Source organism: Pelmatolapia mariae, linkage group LG17 (assembly GCF_036321145.2).
Source record: "Pelmatolapia mariae isolate MD_Pm_ZW linkage group LG17, Pm_UMD_F_2, whole genome shotgun sequence".
Taxonomy (NCBI): domain Eukaryota; kingdom Metazoa; phylum Chordata; class Actinopteri; order Cichliformes; family Cichlidae; genus Pelmatolapia; species Pelmatolapia mariae.
Window position 1 is genome coordinate 21,339,313 of NC_086242.1, and position 25,992 is coordinate 21,365,304.

Genomic DNA, 25,992 nt, shown 5'->3' on the forward strand with positions numbered 1-25,992 from the left:
ATTTTCCGCTGAAGCATAAATTGGCCATTAATGGCATCTTCTCATTTCTTTTTACTCTGTTAGTTTCCTTGTGTTTTTTTCTCCTGTTTTTGTCAAATTCAGTCTCTTTAATTTTAAACTGTGTAATTTTAAAACTGTGTATGTACTGTATATTCTGTGTATTTATTATCTCACTCTTATTGCTTGTTTATGCCCTGTCCTTATCTTCAACGTCATGCAGCTCTGTTGTATCTTAATTGCCCCTTGGGGATAAATAAAGTCTTCTGATTCTGAAATAATCTGTTGTGCATCTCTCTTTGCACTCCCATGTTATATTCTTGTTATTTGTCTTTTATTTTAAATTTCGGCATACTTTTTGACTTCATCTTTTGGGTCTTTTGCTATTAGCCTAATGAATTGCTCATTTTTTGTGGTCTTATGTTGGTCCTCCGTACACCATTCCTATGACTGGGCTCATAAAATAATGTTTAAAGCCTACATTGTTCCACGATTTAGAGAATACTAGTCTCACAATAAGACGTAAAATTATTATGCCTACTTTTGGCTTGTGGCCTTTATCGGGATCATCATAACACATGTATATGATGGGCTTTGAACCACATGACCACATGCCAAAAGGCGTGTGGTCCGTTCACTGATATGTGGCTGTACACGATTTGCATGTGCTTTAGAACTGTCGTCATGCCCATCTTTCCTATTTTATGATACATTTCTTAATAAAGACTGCAACTTGAATGCATTGGTCTAGCAATTAATTTTCCCTTCAGATCTTTTTTCTCTTAACTTTGAAAGCAGGTGAAGTCAAAGCAACAACAACCACCTCTGCTTCTTAAGATTACTGGACTTGGAGGACTGCACTCCGACTGTGCAGTCCTCCAAAATGCCAACAGCACTCAAGCCAATGGCGAAGACTTGATATGTAAACTGAATGTCGGTTGGTTGACAGTTTGGTTTGAACAGGAAAGGAGAAATCAGTGAAGTTTATAAGAGAGAGGAAGGAGCGTTGGGAAAACATCACACCACACAATAGAGGACAGTTTTCCTTATTTTCAAAATTGCCTTTAATTCATAACAGAAAAAAGTATTTGTGTCTTCGGACATCTCTCTTCTCTGTGACAGTCTGCAACACCAACAGAAACAGCACCAGTAGTGACATAGTTACAACAATGAGACATTGGTCTGTGGATTATGAGGTGAGAGGCCTCAGGAAGCTGTGGTTTGTCTCCGGTGTGGTACAGGCTCACAGTCACAGTCTTGTTATTTTAGCCGTAGTTTTCAACATGTCATACTCTAATTTAAAGGTTGGTAGTTCGAGCTGCCACTCATCTTGACTTTATTCCTCTAGTCTGCAAGCCAAAGCATGCTTGGGGAGGATATTGAAACCCACTAAAACAAAAAGATGCATCCCTCAGTTACTGGGATCTGTTAGTCCTGCATGTGCAGAACAAAAGAGTTGTATGGATGTGTGTGAGCTTTGTAAAGTGCTTTCCGGTGCTGTATAAAGCACTTCCATTTACTTGTCGATATTGAGGTGTTTTCTTTCATTTTTACTGGCATTCATAACTGCTGATATCTCATTCTTTAAGTTTATTTACCTCTAAACATCAGCTACGTTGCCAGTGACCTGTTAAGGGTTGTATTACCTTCACATTTAGCTCTTTATATGGAACTCATACATGTTTGGCATTTCCCAAATGAAAGTGGTTCACTGGTGAAGTCATCTTCTATAATCTTTACAAATTTTTTTTTTTTCTGGTAATAATCCTTTTATTCCTTTTTCTTTTCATAGCTACTTGGCAGTAACTCAGTTCAGTCCTATCCATGCCCGGAAGGCCTTCCCCTGCTTTGATGAACCTGTCTACAAGGCCACATTCTCCCTCACCCTCCGCCACGACCCACAGTACACCTCGCTGTCCAACATGCCGGTGGAGAGCAGCTCGCTGTCGGATGAGGACGGCTGGTTGACCAATCACTTTGCCCGGACGCCCCGCATGTCCACGTACTACTTGGCCTGGGCTGTTTGCAACTTCACCTACAGAGAGACGCAGACGGACAGCGGCGTGACGGTCAGTCCCAACACACAAATAAACACTGACTGCTGTTGATGCTGTATTAGCCTGTTGAGGAAGTTATATCTCTTCTAGTGATGGCTTATTTTCAGAAAGCACGAGGTTTGTAACACAACTCACAGACTCACAGCTACAGGCGTAAAAAATTGAACGAAGAGAGCAGAAGCACAAATGAGCGCATCTAAAGGTAAACACGTCTAATAAACACAATAAATAGACACGAGACTAAATTCATGGAGGCAAAATAACAATCTCATGATCCAAATTTAATTATCTCTTTTCACAGAGCGTGGAAATTAAGCTTTTGTGGTGCTCTAATGCATTTTTTAAAACATTTCTGCTGTGATCTTGACTTAATGGTCTCATTATGTACCAAATACCAAATGCTGTTGATTCGGTGGCAGCCCTTTTCTTCTCTTCTTCTGTCATTGCTGCTCTGTTTTCTTCTGGGACTTGTGTTTGTCTTGAGGCTGAGAGGAAAAACTCTTATGATGAAACCTGTGTGTATAAAACATGAAACGCAGCAGCCTGTTCTCTCAACATAATGTCACATTTTAGCCCCCCGTTCATCTCCAGACTAAGTTTCATATCATTGAATCCTAATCTCTGGAGTTAAAACACTAAATATGAGCGCAACCGTTTTCTTCAGACAGTAATTGGCATAATGAAGTCCTGATTTGGGAGTACGGGTTTTATATTTCAGTGTACCCAGAGAAAAGGAGGAGAACATAATATCACTTTTGAATTCAACATAATTAAGGCAGTTTACCAGTGATGTTAGTGCCAATATGTATCATAATCATGCTCATGCAAATAAATAAACTGCTATCTAAATGTGGTTATGAAGATATCTGTGAGATTATAGAATTTTTGGTGGTAACCCTACCCTACCTGAGCCTATCATTTGGAAAAAGTCAAAGTGGAAAAGTGGAAATGGCCTGTGGTTCTGTCATTGTGAGGTTTGGTTTATATTCTTTGGTTTAGGTTTTTTTTTTTTATTACTTTGTTGGGAGTTTTATGCTATGAAGACTTGGGGTTTATCAATATTTCATTTCCAATGTTTTAATATTTTTTTCTTGCCTCTCCAGTATCCCGTTGTATCTTGTTATCAAGTCTTTATTTGTGTTTTGTGATTCCCATTTTGTGTGTATCTTTTTTATCTTGTGCATTTTCACTGGTTTGACTTTATTTGGTTTTGTCTTAATTAGTTTCAGCTGTGTCTTGTTACCTTGGTATTTCCACTGTTAGCTTGTGTACAGTGATGAACATATCCAGTTTGTCTTTTGTCTGAGCATCTGTTTAGCTGCACTCACATAGATCTCACATTCGGATCCTGTTCTGAAAAACAGTGAAAATGTCAGTTAAAACTGGTTTATTCTTTGTTCTCCAGTCACCAAGTCTTGGGATAAAATTTTTATAAACCAAAAAATTGCGGCTGCTATCATATTCAATAACCAGTACCAACTTAGGCCAAATGTGTCTCTCATGTTTAAACATGTTTAAACATTTTAACTTCCATAAACATGGAGTCGCCTTTATTCATGTTGACCAGCACCAACTCCGTCAATCTGCTTCATGTCATAGACTGAATGTGGATGGTGTAGTCTGGGGTCAAGCTGAAAGTAAATGATTGTGACATTAGCTGGTGCTGTTTGCTTTAAGCTCAATCTCTGCCATTTTTTCATGCGAAACGTATCTAGGACTTGACCAGATGTTGTAGTTTAAAGTATTGTTGCTTTATCTTAGGTCTACATATCATGAAGGTGCCATAAAGTGAGTCCTTTGTGGTCTGCTATATCAGGCAGTGTAGCTGGCAGTAAATCTCCATCTTTAACAATGACAGCACCTGATGCATTATCGTCTCCTCTGCCTCATTTTTATTCCAAATTTTAAGTTTGTTTAGAGATTATTGCTCAAATACTAAATGTCTTAGATTGAAGACACAGGAGCTGTGAACCAACAGATATGCAAGTATGTAGTAAGCAGACAGTTTTTGGCTTTTTTAGGTGCTATTGACATTATTGTAACCATAATTATCCACACATGGAGTGGGTTATAGTTAGCAATATATCCTTATCAAAATTTGTGGAATTTAAAGATTAGGACATTTCTATACAATGACAATAGCTCAATTCATTAAAAAAAACAACCAAAACAGTCCATCATTGCTTTAACACACAAAGGTCAAGTACTTTTCAAACGTACATAATGAAAACCTGCAGTGAGTTAGAGTACTGCTGCAGCTGATCTGGCCTCCACAGTCACTCAGTCTTAATCCAGATGTCATGGTTTGGGACGAGTTGGATGGCAAAGTGAAGGAAAAGCAGCCAACAAGCAGGGGCGATTCCAGGTTTGTTTGCTTTTTAAACGGTGGCTTACAGGGGATCAAGAACCAGTCACGGATGGCCTGTGGGAAATCAGAAAAATTCAATCAGAAATAAAGACAGCATTGAAAATTGGCTTAAGGAACGCTGCACTCTCCTCTGTCCCGCTACAGGTAACATGGCAGCACAGCATAACAGCGGAAGAGGCATTTAGATCCTGTACTGAAGAAAAGCAGCAATACTCAATGTTATTATTGCATCAGTCGTTGATTCATGAATGAGTAAGCTGCTTCTGTTTCAAAGCTGGAGCTCGTTTTATTACTTTTTGTACTACTCCCAGTTATCTCAATATATATTATATCCCAAAATGTTAGATTTGTATCAAATATTATTATTTTAAATTATTTGCAATACCAGTTATCGAACATGTCAAGCATGTCTAAGGAGTACAAAGTATAAGATTAGCATTAGTACTGCTAATTTAAAATAGTGAATTGTCATATTAACCTTGGCCAGAGTTATATAAGAATTAGTAATAACTTTGTCACAGGTTTTTCAACTTTTAGTTGAGTGTGATGTCATAGAAAGAATAATTCTTATGTGGACATCTCTGGTGTGCTTCATTGACCTGCGATTCAAATCTTCTGTTTACAGAGGAGCAGGCAATCAGGAGAAAGTTGTGGTGGATTATTTTGAAATATGACTCATCCCAAGCTACCCTGACTCCATGGTGATTTAATGTAACTGTACTACAGTGCGGCACTTGAGTAAATGCAGTAGTTACTTTCAAGATTTTCTTGCTTTCCATGTTCTCATCCAGTAGTATTGGGCTGACAGGCTGACAATACTGCAGCCCAGTAGCTTTGGGAGGACCCCAGGGGGCAATTATACTTGAAGGGGGGAGGTTCCACTGCTTTAGACACTCCTCTGCCAAGAGCTCAGCATGTGTTGGAGTCTCTTCAAGACTGTTGGAGAAACTCCAGGAGAGAATCTCATGGAGCTGGCTGAGAGACTGAGGAGTGTGCAGAGCTTTTCTAAACCAAATAAGAAACCTACAATTTCAAACCAATTTTCAGTTGTTAACATGTTTGTCCTTTGAAGATATTTCTATATTTTTTTCCATATTTTATTCACTTCAGTATTGATCCACAATGCAGAAATTGGTTAAAAATGAGGAAAAACTCTTCAGCAGGTCTGTCAGGACTTTACATGACTGGTAGTGTATGTAAATTTATTTGGAAAAACTAATAGTAATCATCTATAAATAAATGTATAATAGCAAAAAGACCTAGTTTTGTTGCTGGGTCTTGCTCTGCTGATGTTGCTGTGATGCGTTTTCATCTCTAGAGCCACAGTGCTAAATAACTAGAGTACTTCTTTCAGCAACAAAGTACACAAGCTCCTTCTTACCTTGATATAATGAGGCAATAATGCCATCATGGTTGACGCTAACACACTTTGTCATGTTGATAAAATGACACTTTAAACATGCTGTCGCAAGACAACAATGCTTAATATCTCAAGCTAATGCTGTGGTTAAATCGCTGTATCAGGACTGCTGAGTTAAAATCATTTACTCTAAAGTCTAAATATAGAGACAACAGTTTAATATCCGAATATGATGTAATTAAGTCGGATTGAAACATTTATCTGGGGATGACATGGTAATTAAGATGTGAACTTCAGATACCATTTTGGTGTCTTGAGATAACAGATAATTAGCTTGCTTCCTTACAGGTCGACATGGTTTTATTACATTCTTATTCCTCATTGGAGTTGTGTCAATATAGCTCGATGTATTAGGAGGCCAGTGGACCAAATCTGAGACACATGTGAACAATCTGTGACTGCCAAATGTGGGTACATGGACTCCCTGAGCTTCTCCAACATCAATCCCACTTTCCCGCAATGTCGATTTTCAACAAAAGGCAAATATTTGTGCAGGAAATCATAGAGCAGAAGGTTTTGTAGTCCTCTTATTTGTGAACTATGTTGCCATTAGAAAACTCCTTTAAGGCTTCAATGCAACGTAATTTATTATTCATGTGTGGCTCATACAGACTATTACTTTTTTTTTGTTTTACCTGAAAATATATTAGGACCATGTACAGTACTGTGCAAAAGTCACCCTTCATGTAACATGTGTAAACATATGTGGAAAGGCAAAAGAGAGCCAAAATTTGGTATACCCACCTTTATTCCTCAGCACAGCCTGAACTCTCTTAGGTAGACTTCTTCAAATTTCTTTAAGTAGTCTTCGGGAATATTTCTCCAGGATTCTTAAAGGACATTCAAAGCGCTTCTGTTTTTTCATCCTTTTGCTCCACTGCCTGTCAAGATGATCACACACTGCTTCAGTAATGTTAAAGTCCATGCTCTGGGGAGGCCAATCCATGACTGATAGTGTTACATTTGTGACTTTTCCACAAGCACCTACTTGGGTTGACTCCACTCAACCACCTCAATATAGCTGTGTGGCCCAAAGTCCTGTGAGATTATTTGTATGCAACATAAATAACACAACAATGTATACCTGCTGCCAAACCAATGGTACGTGGCAGCACCTCATTACTGGACCACAGTGTTGGTTTCTGTGCAGCGATTTCTCTCTTTGCCAGGATTCAGTTTTGATTTTTCTGAAGGTGTCATTCTCCTGACTCATCGAGTGATCCCCACTGACTGTCCAGTTGGTGGCATGCAGTCTGTTGATGTCACATTTTTGTCTCAGATTGTTTGGAGCCCCCGGGCGAGTAGGTACTAAAAAAGTACCTGGTACCAGATACTACAGCCTAGTAATCCCTAAAAACTGAGTCAAGTCGAGTTGAGCTGAGGACCTGCTAGTGGAGAAGGGTTAATTGCATGTTCTCATATCAGGCATTGTCAGTGTGTTTGGGATCATTTTCATGCTGTATTGCATGGTGGATCAAAATCTGACTGTGCATTTCTACATTTATGATTCAATCCACATCCAAGTAAGCTAAGCACATTCCAAGGTGTGCTTTAAAAAAATCATCCTGAGTTATAAAAACTTGAGCCAGATTTGAGCCAGTGTTGGAACCAAGAACAAGACCAGTGACTGTAGCCAAATGTTGTGGCTGAGCCTAGAGAGAGTCCACCCACAGGTCTGTGTCTCCAGCTACTTTTGCAGTTTGGTTTCTGGGCTTTAGTGTTTATCATGTCTATCCTGTTTCTGCTTTGAAAGTCAAATCTGGATTTGCCTGTTATCCCATCATCCTTTAACAGCCATAACATTTAAAACAGAAATATGCACATGCACACGTCCATGTTCTTATGCAAGGACAAATACATGCACGACCTTGTTTCTCATCCTCCTTCCTTTTCCTCTCCTCCGATCATCACTCTATCAGTGTAATTACAGCTCATCCATCTCGCCTGCCAGAAACTCAAGGACAGCACTCCAACTCTCTCTCTCTCTCTCTCTCTCTCTCTCTCTCTCTCTCTCTCTCTCACTCACACACACACACACACACACACACACACACACACTCTCTCTCTCTCTCTCTCTCTCTCTCTCATACGCACACACAGACACACACACACACGCTCCGCCTGTATCATCTTGTTACTGCAAGAGAATTTTGGTGAAATGCTGTTTTAATGACAAATCCTATCTGGGTCATTTATAACCATCACCAGCCTCCAACACTGTGTGTGTATAAGAGTGTGTTTTGTGTGTGGAGTGATGTTAGGGAGAATCAGTCAGGCTTGTCTTAGTCTTTGTAATGAATAAATTAATCTTTATTTTTGCCCTTTCCTTTTTTGCTCACCAAAAGCACTAAATACAGATCCATTATTTCATATTCATCAGAAGCAGATAAAGGAAAACAAAGGCTGTGCACGTATCCCATGGACTTCTTGGAGTTACCTTCAGGAGGTCTTTATCGTAGCAAATGTTCATGATGTGGCCCTGCTGGCTGAGCTCCTGGAGTTTGTTGCAATGAATGCTAGATATGATAAATGAGAAGACTCCGCCTCCAGGCACCCTCAGTCTAATGGAACAAGAGCAAGTGGACCCTCACCAACAATCACAGTAATCGTTCAGAAGTAGAGCCTTTGGCTAGGGGTGTACCTAATGAAAGCCCTTTCACCAACCCCTAAAATTGTACGGGAGGCCAAACTGTTCCAAAACTCCACTCATCCAGGTGGAGAGATTGTGCAGTCCAGTCAGCAGTGCACAGCTATGCAAATCAGAAATAACTAGGCTTTTACTTTCAAGAATTTAGTATTTCTTATTGTTATTTTCACTATTGCATTAAATGACAGTGATAATACATTATAACACTATTTCTACAAAAACAAACAAATATAAAAAGCTAAACCTGTAACTTAACACCATCATATTTAATAAAAATGAACAGTGTGCACAGTTCTTATGTGCAGCAACCCGACTCTCCATGCATTGCTTTGGCTGCCAAAAATTTTGATTGCCACCCTCCGGAGTCTGCCCCAACATTTTATTTATCAACTATTAGTAGAAATTATATGCAAGAGAAGAAGGTCTGAACCCCTCTTTTCTGGGGAAAAATAGTATTTTGAATTAAAAATTACCATAACATCTAAAATGTGAAATTGTGATTATGTGAGACATCGTTCAAAAGTCCATAAGGCAAAAGTAAACAAAACTCAGTGAACCAGGGAACACACAAGGACAGGATAACAGACATGCTGACAAAGGTCGGATGGAAACTGGGACTATGTACACACACAGACACATTGATGGCAATGAAGTGAAGAGGAAACAGGTGGTGAATGAGGAACACCTGAAGCTAAATGATACAAAGGAAGTAATATCAAATGAATAACACAGGAGACTGGGATTTACAAAAATAAAACGGGAAGTAACTACACTGGAAAACATCTAAGAGAGAACACTAAGGAGGATAGACAAATAGATACCAGAGCGAACTGAAAACAGAATGGTGACTCTAATCATTCTACTCTGAAATCAATAATAGAAATAACAGCCTACAATAGTAATCAAAACTAAAGATCAAGGTTAAGAATGAAAAGCAAACTAAAAACTCTAATAAGCAAAAAACGCAAAAGCCACAGATCACACTAGAACGCAACATATTTACCAGAGTAACCAGACTCCAGTTTGTTAGCTACAGTATTTTCCCCCAACACTCAGTCGTATGCTTCAGTGTGGCTGTCATATCACGGGGCAATCATGTCTCGTTAGAACATACTCAGCTTTCCACTAAAGGCCTGTACATGCTTTCTGTAACAATGAAGTATTGGAGCAATCAGGGTAAACTGGATGTGTGTGATGTTTTATTTGTGTATTTTGGAGTGATAAATGTATTTGGTTGAGAGTGGAATGCTAAGTTATTAGCCAAGGCTAGCAAGCTCTGTTAGGGTCTGTAGACTCTGTGCAGCCAAAATAGATTATCTGCACTCTGTCAGAAAACTTTATTATAAAACAACTGAGAGATGATTGAAGGAAATTTGATTGTAGCTGCTTTAAAGGATTGGGAAGTTTTTACTTGTTTAAAGCTTAATTTAAATCAAGTTTTCCCAATTGTCTTGGGAATCACTGCCAACAGAATATTATTTACTTTGCCAATTGCATTCATCCTTTGTATTCTCTCGTACATCCTTGTAAATAAAACGGCTCATGATTTAGCAGATTTGCTGCTTTCGGTTCAATCACATCAATGTTTATGGACATATTTTTATGTAATTCTTCTGTACTTTGTTTTTTTAATGTCAGCATGACTTTAAAGTGGATACAAAGAGACTCGTTCTTTTTTATTTGTTTCCCTTGTGTCTCTCAGCCATAGATGGAAAGTCTGTTGATTTTAGGCTAACAGTTGTGGAGCCGTTACTGCCTAAAATTCTGGGCGCTTAACAGGTGGAAATTTAAAACATAGCCTCAGGCTTCAGTGGTTAAAGCACGAAAGGTGAGGGAGATGAACAGAGCAACTCTATGCTGCTGCTATGCTACCATCCCAGTGGACATGACAGTGCTGTTGGAGATATGGCGGACCTGAGACTCAAATGATGCTTGTGACATGGTGGGTTAAATAATACAACATCATACAATGCATGCAACTTTATTAATCTCACCAGGGGCTTTTTGTTTGGAGCAGCTGGTTGTTGCACAAATCACAGTAGCACAAACAAACACATAAGTGCAACATTAGAGACAGATGGGAGTGTTTTAGCTTCAGTGTCAGCTTTTCTTTTCTTTTCTTTTCTTTAACCATATTTCAGGCAGAATTAGTTTGGATCTGGAGTTGTGTGTCAACATACTCATTCCTCTGATTCTCGCATTGGCTTCCAAATATATAATAGTCAGCCTTTACCTGTCAGGAAATATGTGGATCTTTCATTATGGCAAAATACATAACCAAAATGAATCCATATTGATATCTAGATATCGATCACAACTGATCAGTAAGTCGGTGTATCCTTGAAGGGAATACAAACTGCTCTGTCCTAGGATACTGATGGTGCAGGTCCTGTGCCCGCCAGTCTCTTAGTGTGGACTTCATCTCTTTGTCTCGAGTCCTCGATGCCAAGAATAAAAAAGAAACTAAGGTGCACTGGTTTTATAACGTTAGACGGTGAAAATCAGTGCACAACAAAAATCATTTTACATTAAGTTTTTTGTTTTCTTCATAATCATAATTTAAAATAAGATTCTATTTATGGCTCAGCCTGAATGGTATTATGACAAGTCCTGTGTGCATGTAGTGTGACATCAGCTGCACTCCTGTGTGATCCTACACACAGAATACAATCTGAATATGAATGCATACGTGAGGATGTTCTTATAGAGACTTTTTTTTTTTTTTTTTTTGGTTGGGTGAGATACATTTACTACATCTTTATAAAATGTGATTTTGGAACTGATCTCTTCCTCAACAGTCATATGGTACACTCTCACTGATGCATACACACTTGCAAATGACATCTGCAGCTCAGTGAGAATCAAATTCCAATTATACCAAACAAAAAATTAAATTATACAATAAGAATAAGTGAAAACCTGTTGTACATCAGTGGAAAGAAGGAACAATTAGGCAGTTAATTATGCTTCAATGATGGGAATAATGGCACACAAGCTCTGGTCAGGAAACTGTGAAGAAGAAAATGGGCTCAGCAGTCGTGATGATGAAATACCTCCATTTTCCCCATCTTTAAATATTGAATGTTTTTTCTTTCCTTGAACGTATGCACGCTGTTACACCAATATAATTCGTGAAGACTCCATCACATCAGCTGCCAAAATCATCCCGAACACTATGGAAGGACAGATTTCAGATTAAGAGTGAGATTGTCTTGCTTGAATGATACGTTTTTTAAAAAAAACAGGATACGGTTCTATTTACAGACAATGAATGTGCTGGGCATGAAATACATCCAAGAAGCAGCACATGCATATTTTTATATTTACAAACAGTTGCTGGCTATGCTCTCTATGTCTGTGTTACAGCATCGCTCTCATATTAAAACCCTTGTTTGAGCCTGAAGGCAGTGGAGAGGCTGCTGTCTGTTTGCAGAGCAGCTTCCTCTGACAGAAACATTAATCCTCGGATCCCTCCATCCTCCTCCTCCAAAACCTCCAAAAGGAACAGCTTTATATGACAAAAACATCCCTCTGTCCCCTTCATAAGTGATAAAACAGCTTCTTCTGACAGAGACATTCATTCTTCCTACCTCCTCAAAACTGTAGAAAGAAAAAGAAGGCATCTGTAGGAGCGCTGGACTGAGAGCAAGAATTTTTATTCTGTGTATAAATGATGCAATTCCAAGTGCTACATCATAATGCAGACAGGAGCAGAACAGAGCTCGAACCTTCAAGTGAACTGTTCTGTTTAAGCTGCCAGGCTTGCAGCAGCAGTAAGAACCTGTTAATGACCGTTAATTGACCGATGAGGATAAACCAAATGTTTCCTGAGGCAGTGTTACTCTAAGAATGCTTCAAGATCACTTTCCACTTTTTATTGAAAAACTTAAGTAAAATAATTAATATGTCATGTAAGACAAAAACCTTGCCAACACTCCAAAGGCTCCAAGAGTATTTGTTGAATAATATTTTTTTAACAGATGTTTGTTTTCTTTTCATGGTAACAGGGTTCAATGTCAGTGTTTTCTCAGAATAAGATGCTTGATGTACAATGTTATAGACTGTGGTGACCAAGGGTAAATGTAGTTATAGCAACGAGGGAGGACACTTTGGTTTGCATTTTACCAAACAGCTGTATTTTAGTGTATTAAATTTGTGGTGTCCTGCAGTTCAGTTTCATACAATGCCTTGATCTTTTTCTTATTTTATGATAAGTATCCCATTTTTTTTAAGGTGGAACCACGTGGACATTAAAAAATGTAATAAGAATTACTGTAGCAACTCTTCCAGATTTTAGTTGTGCCCAAGGAGTTGCCAGAGTGACCAAACTATTTGGCCTCTAGTGATTTGTCACAAAAAAAAAGTATATTGATACATCAGTTTTTGTGCCACCAAATATAAATGCTGAGCTCATGCTGGCCAGCCCAATAAAAATTGGCTCCACCACTTAGCAATCCAACCTTAGCAATCCAACCTTGGCAAAGTGTTCCTCTGTGGCTGTCCAGCTCCTAATCTCTTACTAAGCAATTGTTCATTATAGAGGAACTGTACAATAACATTTCTTTTTAGCCCCTAATCACATTATTGTTTGGCAAATGGAGGTCTTATTTCATAGACCAACTGTGGTAGCAGCTGCTGCGCCAAGTGCAAAGACACTGCCTAACCAAAAGCCCCATTTTATGTTTCTCACACATAGCTGCTGGTAGCATTAGCAAGCCTGATTAGCAGCGGCATAAAATGCATTAACAAGATTTATACTGTGGTGGCAGTAAAAATAATGATGCTATATTCAGGACTTAACCAGATTTTTAGAGCCTACAAACAGAACCATAAATAGGCGCAAGCAGCAGGGCTATGGCTATTTACTGACACACCGTCATAGACTCGCATACTAAGTAATGGGTCAGAAAATTATAACCCTCAGCTTAGCATCCAGTTGATGCTTAAAAACTAAAGTGAGCAGGAAACACTTGAAGGAGCCGTTATGGTCATAAAAAAATCAGTATGAAGCAAATTCTCTCAGTAAGCTCTTAAAAGAAAGGATTCCATCTTCCAGACCATCTGAGCAGCACAAACAGATCCGTTAGGCTGGGCCACTTCCAGGCTTCTTTGTCACACACAAAATTCCTCTTCTTTCTTCACCTACTTCAAAAACAGCTGTTTGTCTTTGTGCTGCATTGTAGTATGGCATAATGTGCCTCTGTAAGAATCTCTGTTCCTGTAATGAGACGCTTTCCCTTCAGGGAGGATTAAAGCCTGACAGAAAACAAACAAACAAACAAAACAGTGTGATGACCCACTGCGAGCAGACCCCGGTTCAATAAAACCTCCATCTTTCAGCCATTTAGCTCGTTATTCCTCCATTTTCTGTCATTTCACCCACTGGCAGTGCTATAAAGCAAAGCCTTTTGGTGTTTATCTACCAGCTAATCACTGCTGGAATCTGAATGGGAATAGGTTTGCAGCACATCTGCCTTCAGCAAGAGCCAAACAAAAAGCTCAAGACACTGAAGGTCTGTCACGCTAAGATTACAAAATGCATTTTGGGCATTATGGCTGACAGAATTGATCAAAAGTAATGACCACAAATATATTAAAAAATATTTTTAATGGCATAATAAAGGTCATCAATATTGCATAAGCATGGCTTCACATTATAGTAATATTCTAATTAAAGTTTATGTAAGTCTTCCATATTGATGCCATTACATTAATGTTATAAATAATAGATGTTGATGTTAATGGTCTCTGCAAATGCTCTGTAATGCTGATCTCCTAATTCTGTATCGTAATACTCTGATGACTATAATCATAATGAAGACATTGTTAACATGCTCTTATATTATACCAGAGAAATTATAGGAGAGAAACATGGAAATCTAAATAGAAATCAATGGGAGAATTCCTAAATGGCAAAGCTACCGGCTGTGCTGACCGTTACGAGCCAGAAAACAAACCCGTCTCATCGCCAGCTTCTCACTGTGACCCATGCTGGTTGTGCAGGTCTATAATCTTGTCCCTGACAGCCTTTGACAGCTCTTTTGTCTCGCTCTCGAGAGGTTGACATGGAAGAAACTGATACTGTGGACAGGTGTGCTTTATACATACAATGAGTTGAGATCAGGAGTAATAATCATTGATTGACTTATTGTGTGGTTCTGTTTGGGTTGTAGAAGGTCAAATACTTATTTTACACAGTGACACACAAATGAATTTATAACTTTCTTTTGCAGTGTGGTTTTTTTTTCTGGATGTTTTTGATTGATAATCGTTGTCTCTCCATTAAAAAGAAACTACCAAAAATTAGTGACTGCTCATTTCTTTGTAAGTGAGCAAGTCTACTTTTCTTTGCTAAGCGTTTCCATAACATAGCATTTGTGATGTTTGTTCAGCAATGGTTGAAAGAGCATAGAAAAAGTGTTTGTAGGCATGTGTGTGAATGAGGGATGTTCTAAAAGGCACGTTGAGTGCTCCAGTAGAGTAGAAAGTGCTATATAAGATATGATGCTATATAAGAACCAGTCCATTTACCATTTACCAATCATGGGATAAGCAGAGATTTTAATCACATCAGCTCTCTGGGTTGAGGCATTAATGGAGCTTTAATGTTGTGCCACTTAATGTTGTCAGTCTATATGAGTAGTAAAATAAGATTTTATGGGCAAAACAAATTTTAAACAATATGTTGGAGCAAACCAACCAAACTTTAAATGGTTTCTCTCAGATTTGATGAGTGATTCCATCGTGCAATTTTTATGCTATGCTAATCACTGTGATTTGAAATAACATTCTCCCAGTTTATTTACCTGGGAACCCAAAAGGAATGCCCAGAGGTGTTTCCAAGATGGTGCCAAGATGGCTGCCAAATGGCAAGAATAAAACATGCAGTTTTGTCTGAGTGCACACACAACGTGTCAGCTGATAGTAGAGCATTGCACTTCAGGTAGTGCCATGGTTACCCAAACCACAGATGGCAAAACAAGACTGCCACCCAAGGGAAAGAACACATTGGACTAAACCAAGTCTGAGTTTGTTTTGTTTTTGCTTCTCCCAAAGCCACCTTGACTAAACTTCATCTGAAGCAAACATGTTGTAAATCAGTGTTAATTCTTTCAAAATAGTGATTTATGTTTAAAGGGTTAGTATTCAGAAATATATCCTCCAAGATAGGAGTTGGCACTCAAAGGCACACAGCATACTCCTCTGCAGCATAAAGCTCCACTGTTGTCCAAACACTATTAAAACACATCCATGAGTGACTGTTGTTATGGGTAATATGTTCCTTTATCACTGTGAACATACTGCCTATGGTCTAATTCTGTATGAGAGCAGGTATTTCTCATACAGAATTAGTCTCCCAGGAGGTAAAGATGTAAAATACCTGTAATATAGGAACATGTAGTATGGAAATTAGGGAGAGCATAGCCATCCCCATTCTCATGTTAATTCTCCTACAGGGAGTTCCTCTTCCTACATATCCTCACCATTCCAGGTAAAGGAAAACAGTGAGGTTCTCCTTAAGGCCTCAACAGCGACAAAGCAGATGATGGTTTCTGTGATTGTGTTCCCAAAAGGTTCGACTGGGCCTGACCTCTTTAATGAACCTCAAATACAGAAATCTCAACAACCCAAAACAGCCTGTAAAAAGTCAGCAAAAAATGCATTATCTGCAGATTTTCTTAACAGCCATTTATTGCAGGAAATTGCTGTAAAGTCTTGTTTATTGGTCACACTCTGATAGATAAATGTCACATTAACATGCTGCAATAAAGCAACATTGCATGAATTGTAATTATGTTTAAAGCTTTGTAATGTTAGGACTATAAAATAATCTTTTTTGTAACAAAAATTAATGTTATATTCTTCCAATAAAACAGTAATGAAACTGCTTTAGGAATACACAGGCAGACGTTTTCTCCTTTATGATTAAACACATTGGTAGGAAAAAAAAGAAAATTTGGTGTATCCGTCTAACATAAACTTCTGTAATAATAGTAAATGTCACATTTACATTCAATAGTGATAATAAAGGTCACATTAATGTCCAGCAGTGCTAATATACTGCAGGTCAGATTAATGTTTTTAATGAAAACAGGCTTCTATAAAATTCAGTTTTTGTGTGGCATCATTTACTTTAACTAAAGTTTAATAACATGGATTTAAATGCATACAGCTCATACAGTTATGCATTTAAGGCACGGAGCTTTACTGTGGACAAAATCACTGGTTTTGTGTGTAACAGAGGTGCTGCTTTGTAATGAGCCATTTAACTGAAAAACTTTAAGAAACCCACAACCATTTTAAATAAATCAGTGATAAATTCTGATGGATTGTTGCACAGTTAAACTTTATTAAAGATATTTATTAAAGGTACAGTCATCCATGTTTGAGTTTATTTAATAGAAAAAATTGTACTTATAACTAAACATTCATTAGTGTGTAATTATGTCTTTCAGTAAATTGATGGATTATCATAAACTTATAATTAATCCATTAAAAATAGATAGGAGCAGGCGCGTTTATCATGAATGCAGTAGCTCAGATCAATGTTGATGTTCTTCCTAATCATATTTTAAGTGGCTAGAGACCAGCCAGATACGCCAAAGGCAAAGAAGGGGAAGCTCATGTGTGTTTGCATGGAGGGCCCGGTAGCGCCAGTGTCCGGCAGCCTCGCCTCTGTCAGGGCGCCCCAGGGCAGCTGTGGCTACAACGTAGCTTGCCATCACCAGTGTGTGAATGTGTGTGTGAATGGGTGGATGACTGAATGCAGTGTAAAGCGCTTTGGGGTCCATAGGGACTAAGTAAAGTGCTATACAAATACAGGCCATTTACCATTTACCATTTAACATGGAGTGCAGGCAGATATTTAATTTGTGTCTGCACCTATATCAGTGTTTTATCGTCTGAGAAGATGTCTACTTTTCCAAAGAAGTGAAAACGCGAAGGAAAGAAACAATGTAACCAGAATCTGGATAAAATGTCATCCTCGTCCTCCTCACTTCCAGCCTCCTGAACTGAAGTCATATGGAAATGTGGATAAACGTCCTTCTTTATAATTTTGTAATGCAGCTGATAAGAGCTAGTACTCTAAAAACCTGCTTGATTCTGATGTAAATTTTGATAAACATTCACATTCACATTCGGTTTAAACTAGTGCTGTCAAAATTAATGCGTTAACGCAAATTAAAATTAATTTGCATTTAAAATGTTAGAATTTTTAAGCATTTAACGCATCTGGAGTGCAGAATGACTCAAAATCCCTGAAATGTTTCTGTCAACGCACTTCGGGCAGTTTGTCCAAGTAGAGTTACCTTTGCACATGCACAAGTGGGCAGTTGATCTGGTAGTGACGGGCAGCGGAACCAATCAACTCAATATGGAAGATGATAAATGCACATTGGCCCTCTCGATGGGAAATCTGAGTATTAAAAAAATAACAAGACGGAACAGTCGACCGGCAGAAAGTATTATGCACATTGTGCAAGACGGAATTTTCTTTTCACCGAAGCACTTCCTGCTTAACATATCACATTGACGCGAAGCATTCGTGAAGCACACTTGACACAATTGCCGAGTGGATTGCAACAAACTACAGACCTATTAATATCATTGAGAAGACGCGCTTTACATAGCTATGGTTCCTCGTTTCAAAGAGTTGAAGTGCCTCCCCAAGAGTGACAGAGAGAGAGTGGATAAATGTTTACAGAGTTTTTTGTTAACATGAGTGTTCAAGATGTTCAATAAACATGTTAAGTGTGTATATTTTCCCTTTTTTCTCGAGTCTGTTTGCTCATGCAAAATGAAATGCGATTAATATAGATTAAAAATGAATGATATTTAATCGTGATTAATCAAAATTAATCCACAGTGACCCTGTGATGAATCTGATTAAACATTTTAATTGTTAAGACAGCACTATTATATATTATATATTATATATTATATATTGCATAAATGTCAGTTACGAGCTTAAATATAAAGGTGAAAAAATGTAATTGCAACCAGGCTAATAATCAAGTAATTGCGATTAATTGCGATTAATTACAGAAAATTGTGAGATTAATTAGTTGGGGGGGTTATCTATTGACAGCACTAGTTTAAAAACTACATTTTTTAATCCAAAAAAAAAAAAACCCAACAAAACAAACTAAATGTGTAAAAGTGACAAGTCTTAATGCCTGAATTGGTTACCTTTAGTTAACCGGGAAATCAAAATTTCCTTACTGAAATACTGGAATAAGCGCATTAATAGGAAACTCGAGAAGAGAAACCACAAAACATTTTCAACAATTCTTTTATTCCCTTCTCAGCATTTTGGATACTTTTAACTCCACAGGCCACCAGATATTATTGACACTCTAAAAATGAATCTGGTAATTTTTGTACATGGATACAGACACACACAAAAACCACACAAAAAAAGGAAAAACAAACACACAGTTTTACAGAGGTTTAAGAAATCGTCAGACAATTATTTTGCAATGTGGCAGAAAGAGATGAATCTATAGTTTTAATCCCTTTTATTTTTATTTCTATACTTGCATTGAGAAAGAAGAGGGATGGATGTAGATTGACATGGATGCTCTACATCCAGGTGGGCAGTGGTTTCACTAAACCTTTGGACAGTTATCCTAGGGAAGATGCCAACTGGTTTGTCAGTGTGGCTAAAAACAATGCTCATACATAGATCTACCTAAAATGCAGACATTCTTCGTACTTTTATTACAAATTCAACAGTTTAGCAATGCTGCATTTACCTGAATTTCAGCAGCATTTCCACCAGAACAACTGTCAACATGGCAGATGGGACTCCTGAGTTATTGTCATCATTTAATGTTGCACTCTGATAAGATGTTGTGATCTCAGTAAGCAGCTGCACAGTTTTTCTTCTGGTTCAGCAATGTTCACACAGACAGCTTGAGAACCATGAGTGGCTAAAAAGGAGAAAGTTTGATGGCTAGACATTTTTTTTTCCTCTAGAAGTAAAGCCAGCAGGTGTTACAATAGTATTCTGGTGGCTGTTAAGTCTTTACATCTTGAAGGTCTGCTAGGAGTACCCCAAGAAAGTTTTTTTTTTTAAACTAAACTGCACTCTGTTCATGTCACATTTCGCAATTGACTCAGCTTGCTTGGAACCCCCCAAAACAGTACCAGGTACTACCACCTAATAGAAATCACTAAAAAACAAGTCGAGCCAAGCTGAGTGGGTACAAAAGGAAAAGAGGCATTACACATCAAAGAGGACAAGTAAACTTACATAGACACTGAGCTACCTGGGTGATCCTAGAATGTGTGCACAAAGGTGATAAGTTTAAAACTAGACTTGTGGTTTACAGATATGATGCATATAGGATATGAGCTATGAAGCAGTGAGAGCTGTCTAGCTTTCTCTTCCTTTTCTTCTGCTTCTCCAGCCAAGAATCATCTTTGTTTTATTTTGTCAGCATTGAGATGGATACTGTTATCCTTGCTTGGGCTCTGCAGCTGTCTCGCTTCATCACAGCGGCGGCATCAGCAAAAGCAATGGTATGATTGGACAGATGTGTGGCGCCTGGCTCATGGGTCAGTGGTGTTTGTTACAGAGGGAGTAGTGACTCTCTGAGGCCCGTTGAGTTCAAAGTCAAGGACCCAAAGACGGCGGGAGGAGAGTGCCTTAGTATACGCGGTGGTGCACCCTCTCGGCGCTCGTATCAGTTGCTAAACCATCCATCAAATTACTGTGGCAACTGAGCGTCCATCACCCCATCCATCATCCAAGGGCGACAGACGGAGCATCAGAAAGCAGCGAGAGATGTCACGGACGAGTGAAGAGATAACAAGGGGTGAAGGGAGGAGGGAAAGAAGAGAGAAGGAGGAGGAGAAAAGCGGTGGAGAAGCATTGAAGGGACTTGTGGGGAAAAAAGCACTGGGAACGATAAAAAGGTGCATTTATGTGCCTGTTCTGTGCTTGTACTCTGATTCCCCAAAGTCTGAATATTATTCAGCTTTGAGCAGAAAGGAAAAAGTCACAGGGGCTTTTCTGCTCACTTTTCTCAGGCTGATTGACTGCTTGACTGACTGTCTAATGTTGTGGTTTCCTGCAGAGAATAAAATGATGTTTTAGAGTTGTTTGCCTGTCTGCCTGACCAGGTGCTTTAAAACCGTTCAGGTATCTTGAGAGGATCTTGTTTCTACTACTGCAGACTGAGTCTGTTTGTGTGATGTGATGCTCTTGCACTGACTTATTAACCCCTTTTAGGGCTTGTAGATGCATATTTCAATGGGTAGCTGTTAAAACATCCTGTTACATATTTCTTAGTATTTCTCCAGAATTTTGTGTGATAAAATGTATACTTATTACTGGAGTAAATTGTAATGCAGAAATTGGACCCTGCCCATTAAGATGCAAAAGGGTGAAACAGCCAGTCTTTCATAAATAGCATCCACCGTCAGCACCTCAAAGCTTCTCTGTTTAAGGCTTTATGTGTTGTTGACAGCATGCCATGGTTTATGGGAATGGAGCATTGGTAATGGAGGGGTAATTGGTTATGGGACGGACCAGGAATTCCCTGGTATTCCCACTGGTTGACTGGCAGCTTGTTTTGACCTTTCTGTCTATTTCAGGCACTCGGTTTGGATCCCTTCTTAGTTTTTTATGTCACCATTTGAGCTTTCGACATTTGGCTGGTTTACCTGACGTTTACCTTCGTCTTTCCTGTATTGTTTGCCAAAAAACAGCTAAATCTGTATGCCTTCTCTATTGACTTTGAACTTTGCCTTTTTCCCCTTTATCTGACTTTCATGTGAAACCATTACAGCAAGTATCTCTGTGGCACCAGCTGAATACAACCAAAAACAGTATCTGACACCCCGTGAGTGAGATGAGGCTGTAATATCACATTGAAAAAATTAATACACACACACACACACACACACACAAAAGTTTTGCTGATTTGCAAACTTCTCCAGCACATTAAAGTCCTGCGATGGGCTGACTGATTACAAATTTCAGCCCTTTTTAAGACTTGTGGAAGACATCGAGCAGAAAGTGCAGAGAAGCACTCGGCAGCATCTGTTTTTGTTGTATTTTCAAATATGATGGAGAAAAACCTCTGTTACTCTCTGGAACATCACTGAACATTTTCTGAAAGGAAGAAGTAAAGAGACTTTTTACATTCCTGGAAGTTTGCAGACATTAAACAGTCCTGAAGCAGGTTTAGCTCACTAGCTGCTAGCTTATATTTAAAGGAACAGTAGAGAGGCTGTTCCTTTAAATATGACATAAAATAATCTATTAATTGTAATGCATGTTTAATGAGGCACAGTCCAAGATTGGGGCATTAGCTGAATCTGGTAGTTTCAGTCCTTTTCCATTATGTTCCAGACTCTGAATGGTTTGTTAACAGTTGCAGGGAAGTTATTGTAATACCTGTTTATACAGATCTAAAACTGAGTCCTGAGAACATGACGCAACACAGAGCTGAGATCTTTATTTCCATTGAATGCAAAGGAGCAGGGTTACATTTAGCCAGCTATTATTAGAGACAGAGCTTCCATTCTAATTGCAGTTGTTTGAGAACTTCTCTATGTTTGATCATATTTTAATAAGAAGCCTTGGTGTTTTTGATCTGCTCCAGTTTGCTGTGATAATTTGCTGCTGCTGCGCTTTGCTGTTAATCTGTTTTACATTAAAAGCTTCCCACCAGTTCAGGAGGAATAATCCCTTCACCTCCTCAAAAGGATTTTACTGTGGAATATTTGCAGAAAGTGTTGTTTTCACTGACAGTGGTTTAATTCAAGCAGCAAAGTAGATTCCACCGGACTTAAATGATGAATGGAAATGGTATCTCAGTGAAAAAGAAAAGCTCAGAGCAGCAGAGTGGGGTGGATTGGAAGACTCCATTATTGCACTGATGGGAAATAAGATATATACATTATGCTGAACTGAATGTGAATTTAACAAGCCAAGTGCTAAATTCTTAAGAGATGATAACGTTAATGAGTTGTTCAGGCAACTTTGGTCCAGAACAAAATATCCTAGAAACTATTTTGCCTTGCCATTTTTGCTTAACCCTTTAAAACCGGTCGGAGCGGGCACGCTCCGTTTTGCATAACTATTTTTAAATCCCTGTAGAACCGGAACCACGTAAGCTAGCGCAATAATTTTTTTTGCACATGAAACCGGAGGAGTTGTACTTACATCTTATGCCATCAGCTTGTCCTAAGTCACGGTTTCCTTCCACATATAGCTTTGCAAAAACTGCATAAAAAGCACTTGCAGCAACAAAAACATAATATTCCAGAAACACGCTTTGCCGATCCGATCAGCTGTTCATAACACTTCCTACGTTGGAATAGACGTCAGCGCGAACTATCGCGTGTCCGCCATTACCTGCCCGAAACCGGAAGTGACGTCATTTCGCAGAAAATGTAATTTTTTTACCTTCGGGGCCTTATAAGCCTACACTGGTGTTTTTAAAAGTCATGTTTGACTTCATGCTTTTCTGAATAGTTTCTGGGATGCTTAGAACTCAAATTACACTGCTGGAAATAGTTTATTTTGATGCACATGCTTTTTTTTTTTTGCAAATTTGCATTATAATATTTATTTTCGTTTTTCCTGCAGTATATAAAAATTGGTGTATCTCAAAAATAAAACTATGAAGAAAAATAAATTTCCTGTTGTTTGAAACTATTTTGTGCAACTTTTTTGTATTTACAGTTTTGAGGGATAAACCTCTTAAATTTCTCTAACTAGAAATATATGTAAAAAAAAACAAAAACGATTTTCAATTTTTTTGTAGTTTATTGCACTTTTTTTCAATTTATGTAGTTATTATGGACTTAATGCATACATATTATTAAAATTTGGGCTATAATGGTTGTATTGATGTATAACAACTTGAAATGCTCCCAAAAATGGCACTACAGCATGTAAAAATATAAAGATAAGCTCTGGCGGACTTGGTTCTATGGTAGGTCTTAAAGGGTTAAAGCAGTGGTTCCCAAACTTTTTTTGCTGGGCCCCCCTTTGTTTATAAGAAAAATGTCCCCCCCCCTCGCGCACATGCGCACGCACGCGCACGCACGCGCACATCCTCCAACCACACACACCCATATTTTGCTCCATTGCGGTTTATTTCACACCTCAAACATTTAGTAAACAATTAAGCAAATACAAGTAATCTGCAATAAATTACAGGTAGTAAGAAAATAAACTACTAACTCTTTTATGCTACGTCCACACCTACACGGGTATTTTTGAAAACGCAGCTGTTTCGTCCACACATAAACGGCGTTTCAAATTACCGAAAACGGAGATTTTTTTTAAATCACGCAACATCAAAGGTATGTGCCTTTTTTCACGTCACGCTGTGCGCACGTTATTGTTTACATGAGATGAATTGCAGAATACCAGGTAGAGACAAAATACCGTTAATCTGACTATCTGCAGGTTTTACACGCTTACATACACACACGCAGTTACTGTCCCTCCATTTAGAAAGGCAGAGGCGTCACGGTGTGATTATTTTACATGTAGTTGTTTTTTTTCCTGTGTAATAATATTCAACATTGCTATCAATACATTTTTCAAAAATGCCTCTCTGTGCAAAATGGGTTCAAAAACATAAACAACTGTTGGATGTTGTTTGTCCGTGATTTGAACCGGGGAACAAATCGTGGCAGGATCAGCCTCATATTATTTGTATCCCACTGTAACTTTACTGTATAAAGAGCTAACATCTCCAAAATGTCAGGAGTAGTTAGTCATTACAACAAGTGTTTGTGAACTAAAAATCAAGAATATGTTCCCGATGCAGGGAAAACCAATTATGCAGGGGAGACCTACCTTGGCACTTGTGCAGGTGAAACCAAAGGGAAGATATGCGTCACCATATTTTCTAGTCTTTGGCTTAGAATGAAGTTGGTTTGGAAACATATTCAGCGATGCTTCATCTCCTGATTTGCGTTTGTGGATGCGCCCCATGCTAGCAGTGTCCAAGCGTTTTGTTTTTTTTGTTTTGTTTTTTTCCTTTTCATGTCGCGCCCCCCCTGCAATGGCTTTGCGCCCCCCCTAGGGGGCGGGCCCCACACTTTGGGAAGGTCTGGGTTAAAGCATTCAGGAGGATGAAACTTGCTAGAGTTTAAGAAGTTAAGAGCTCCTGATGAGGTACAAGTGTGCTTTAACAGCTGAGAGTGAGATAAAAGGTGAGATCAGTGAAGATCCTAAAATGGACTTGAGTTCAGTCTGAATCTTTCTGTCCCACCTGGGAATTTGATCTGGCGAAGATTTTTTGTGGAAGCTGGCATAGATAATTGATGGTCATCAGGTGAAGTCAGCCAGAATCTAGCAGGACCTGGAGCTCAGTCACTCTTCAATGCTCACCCACACATTGGCCTGACTCCAGCCTGACCCATAACAAAGAAGAGAAACAGAAGAATCTATTTGGAGCTAATATAAGGAGTATAAAACAGGAGTGATCTGAGCTTGCCTCCAAACGATACGTGTTTGTATCGTTTGGAGGCGTGAAAGAGATGATTTGTCCAAGCTGGTAAACAGGGCACTACAATAATCTAGCACAAATGCATCAATATTATTTTTCAGTTCAGCTGAGGAGACCATCAGAATTGTTCCTTAAAGAAAAGATACAGAGTTAAAGCCCAGAAAAGAATCAGATATCGCACCTAATTGGAATGCTGGACTTCACAGATAAACAAAAGAAACAAGAGTCTGACTGATTTTTAGGATATAGGTGAGGAGGCGCTATAATCATGTATATCATAATCTCCTAATTACAGACTAATTGTAGGGGGAAAAACCTCTGCTGCAAGCTCCGGGATGCTTTTACGTCTTTCTCCAGAGAAGCAGAAGCTGCCACTCACCCTGTGCTGCAATACTTTAGAATCACATTGATAAACTGGGATCATATCCATCACTTACAAAAACGTTTTTGTTTGCTGCTAGCTGCTCCCTTTTTTATAGTTTTATCTAGTTTTCTTTTCGATGATATGAAGTCTTATTTAAACTTGAACATCAGATTTTTGAGATGCATATCATGGATGTTTTGACACTTTTTGCTATCAATGTAATAAATCACACATCGCGCAATGTCTGAATTTAAAATGTTTCCCACCAAGGAAAACGGTACCAAAGATTATTTAAAGCAAATTTCTGTCAGTTTAGCTTGAAAGAAAATCAGGTTAACGTGCTCAAAAATTTTTGTGCCACTTGCTTTTGCGCTTATGCTGCACATCTGGCTCTCTAAGAACGTCATGCATCCATCATGCTCAGTTTAAATTTCGCACAATATTGGTATCCTGCACAAACACTTTCAATGCTGCTGATTCTGTTGGTCTCAGTTTCCTTTTTAAATCATCGTCAAGCATCAGTTTGTAGATTTCAGGACAAAAACACCCACCTTACATTAGCTTCACTTTTCTGAAGACCAAACTTATTTCTTAAATTCTGAAACACATCACCGTTTCTGTCCAGTCATCCTCGTTGTCCAACATCTGAGATATC

General features: G+C 38.6%; 1 protein-coding gene across 1 annotated transcript in view; it reads left to right on the forward strand.

Annotated features, from left to right (window-relative positions):
• The window catches only part of LOC134646561 (thyrotropin-releasing hormone-degrading ectoenzyme-like), a 233,778-nt gene that overhangs the window by 37,765 nt on the left and 170,021 nt on the right, over positions 1-25,992 (forward strand). The window contains exon 3 of the mRNA XM_063500358.1: positions 1,790-2,066. Within this exon, the coding sequence (XP_063356428.1) occupies positions 1,790-2,066 (277 nt within the window). The remainder of the gene's footprint in view (positions 1-1,789; positions 2,067-25,992) is intronic.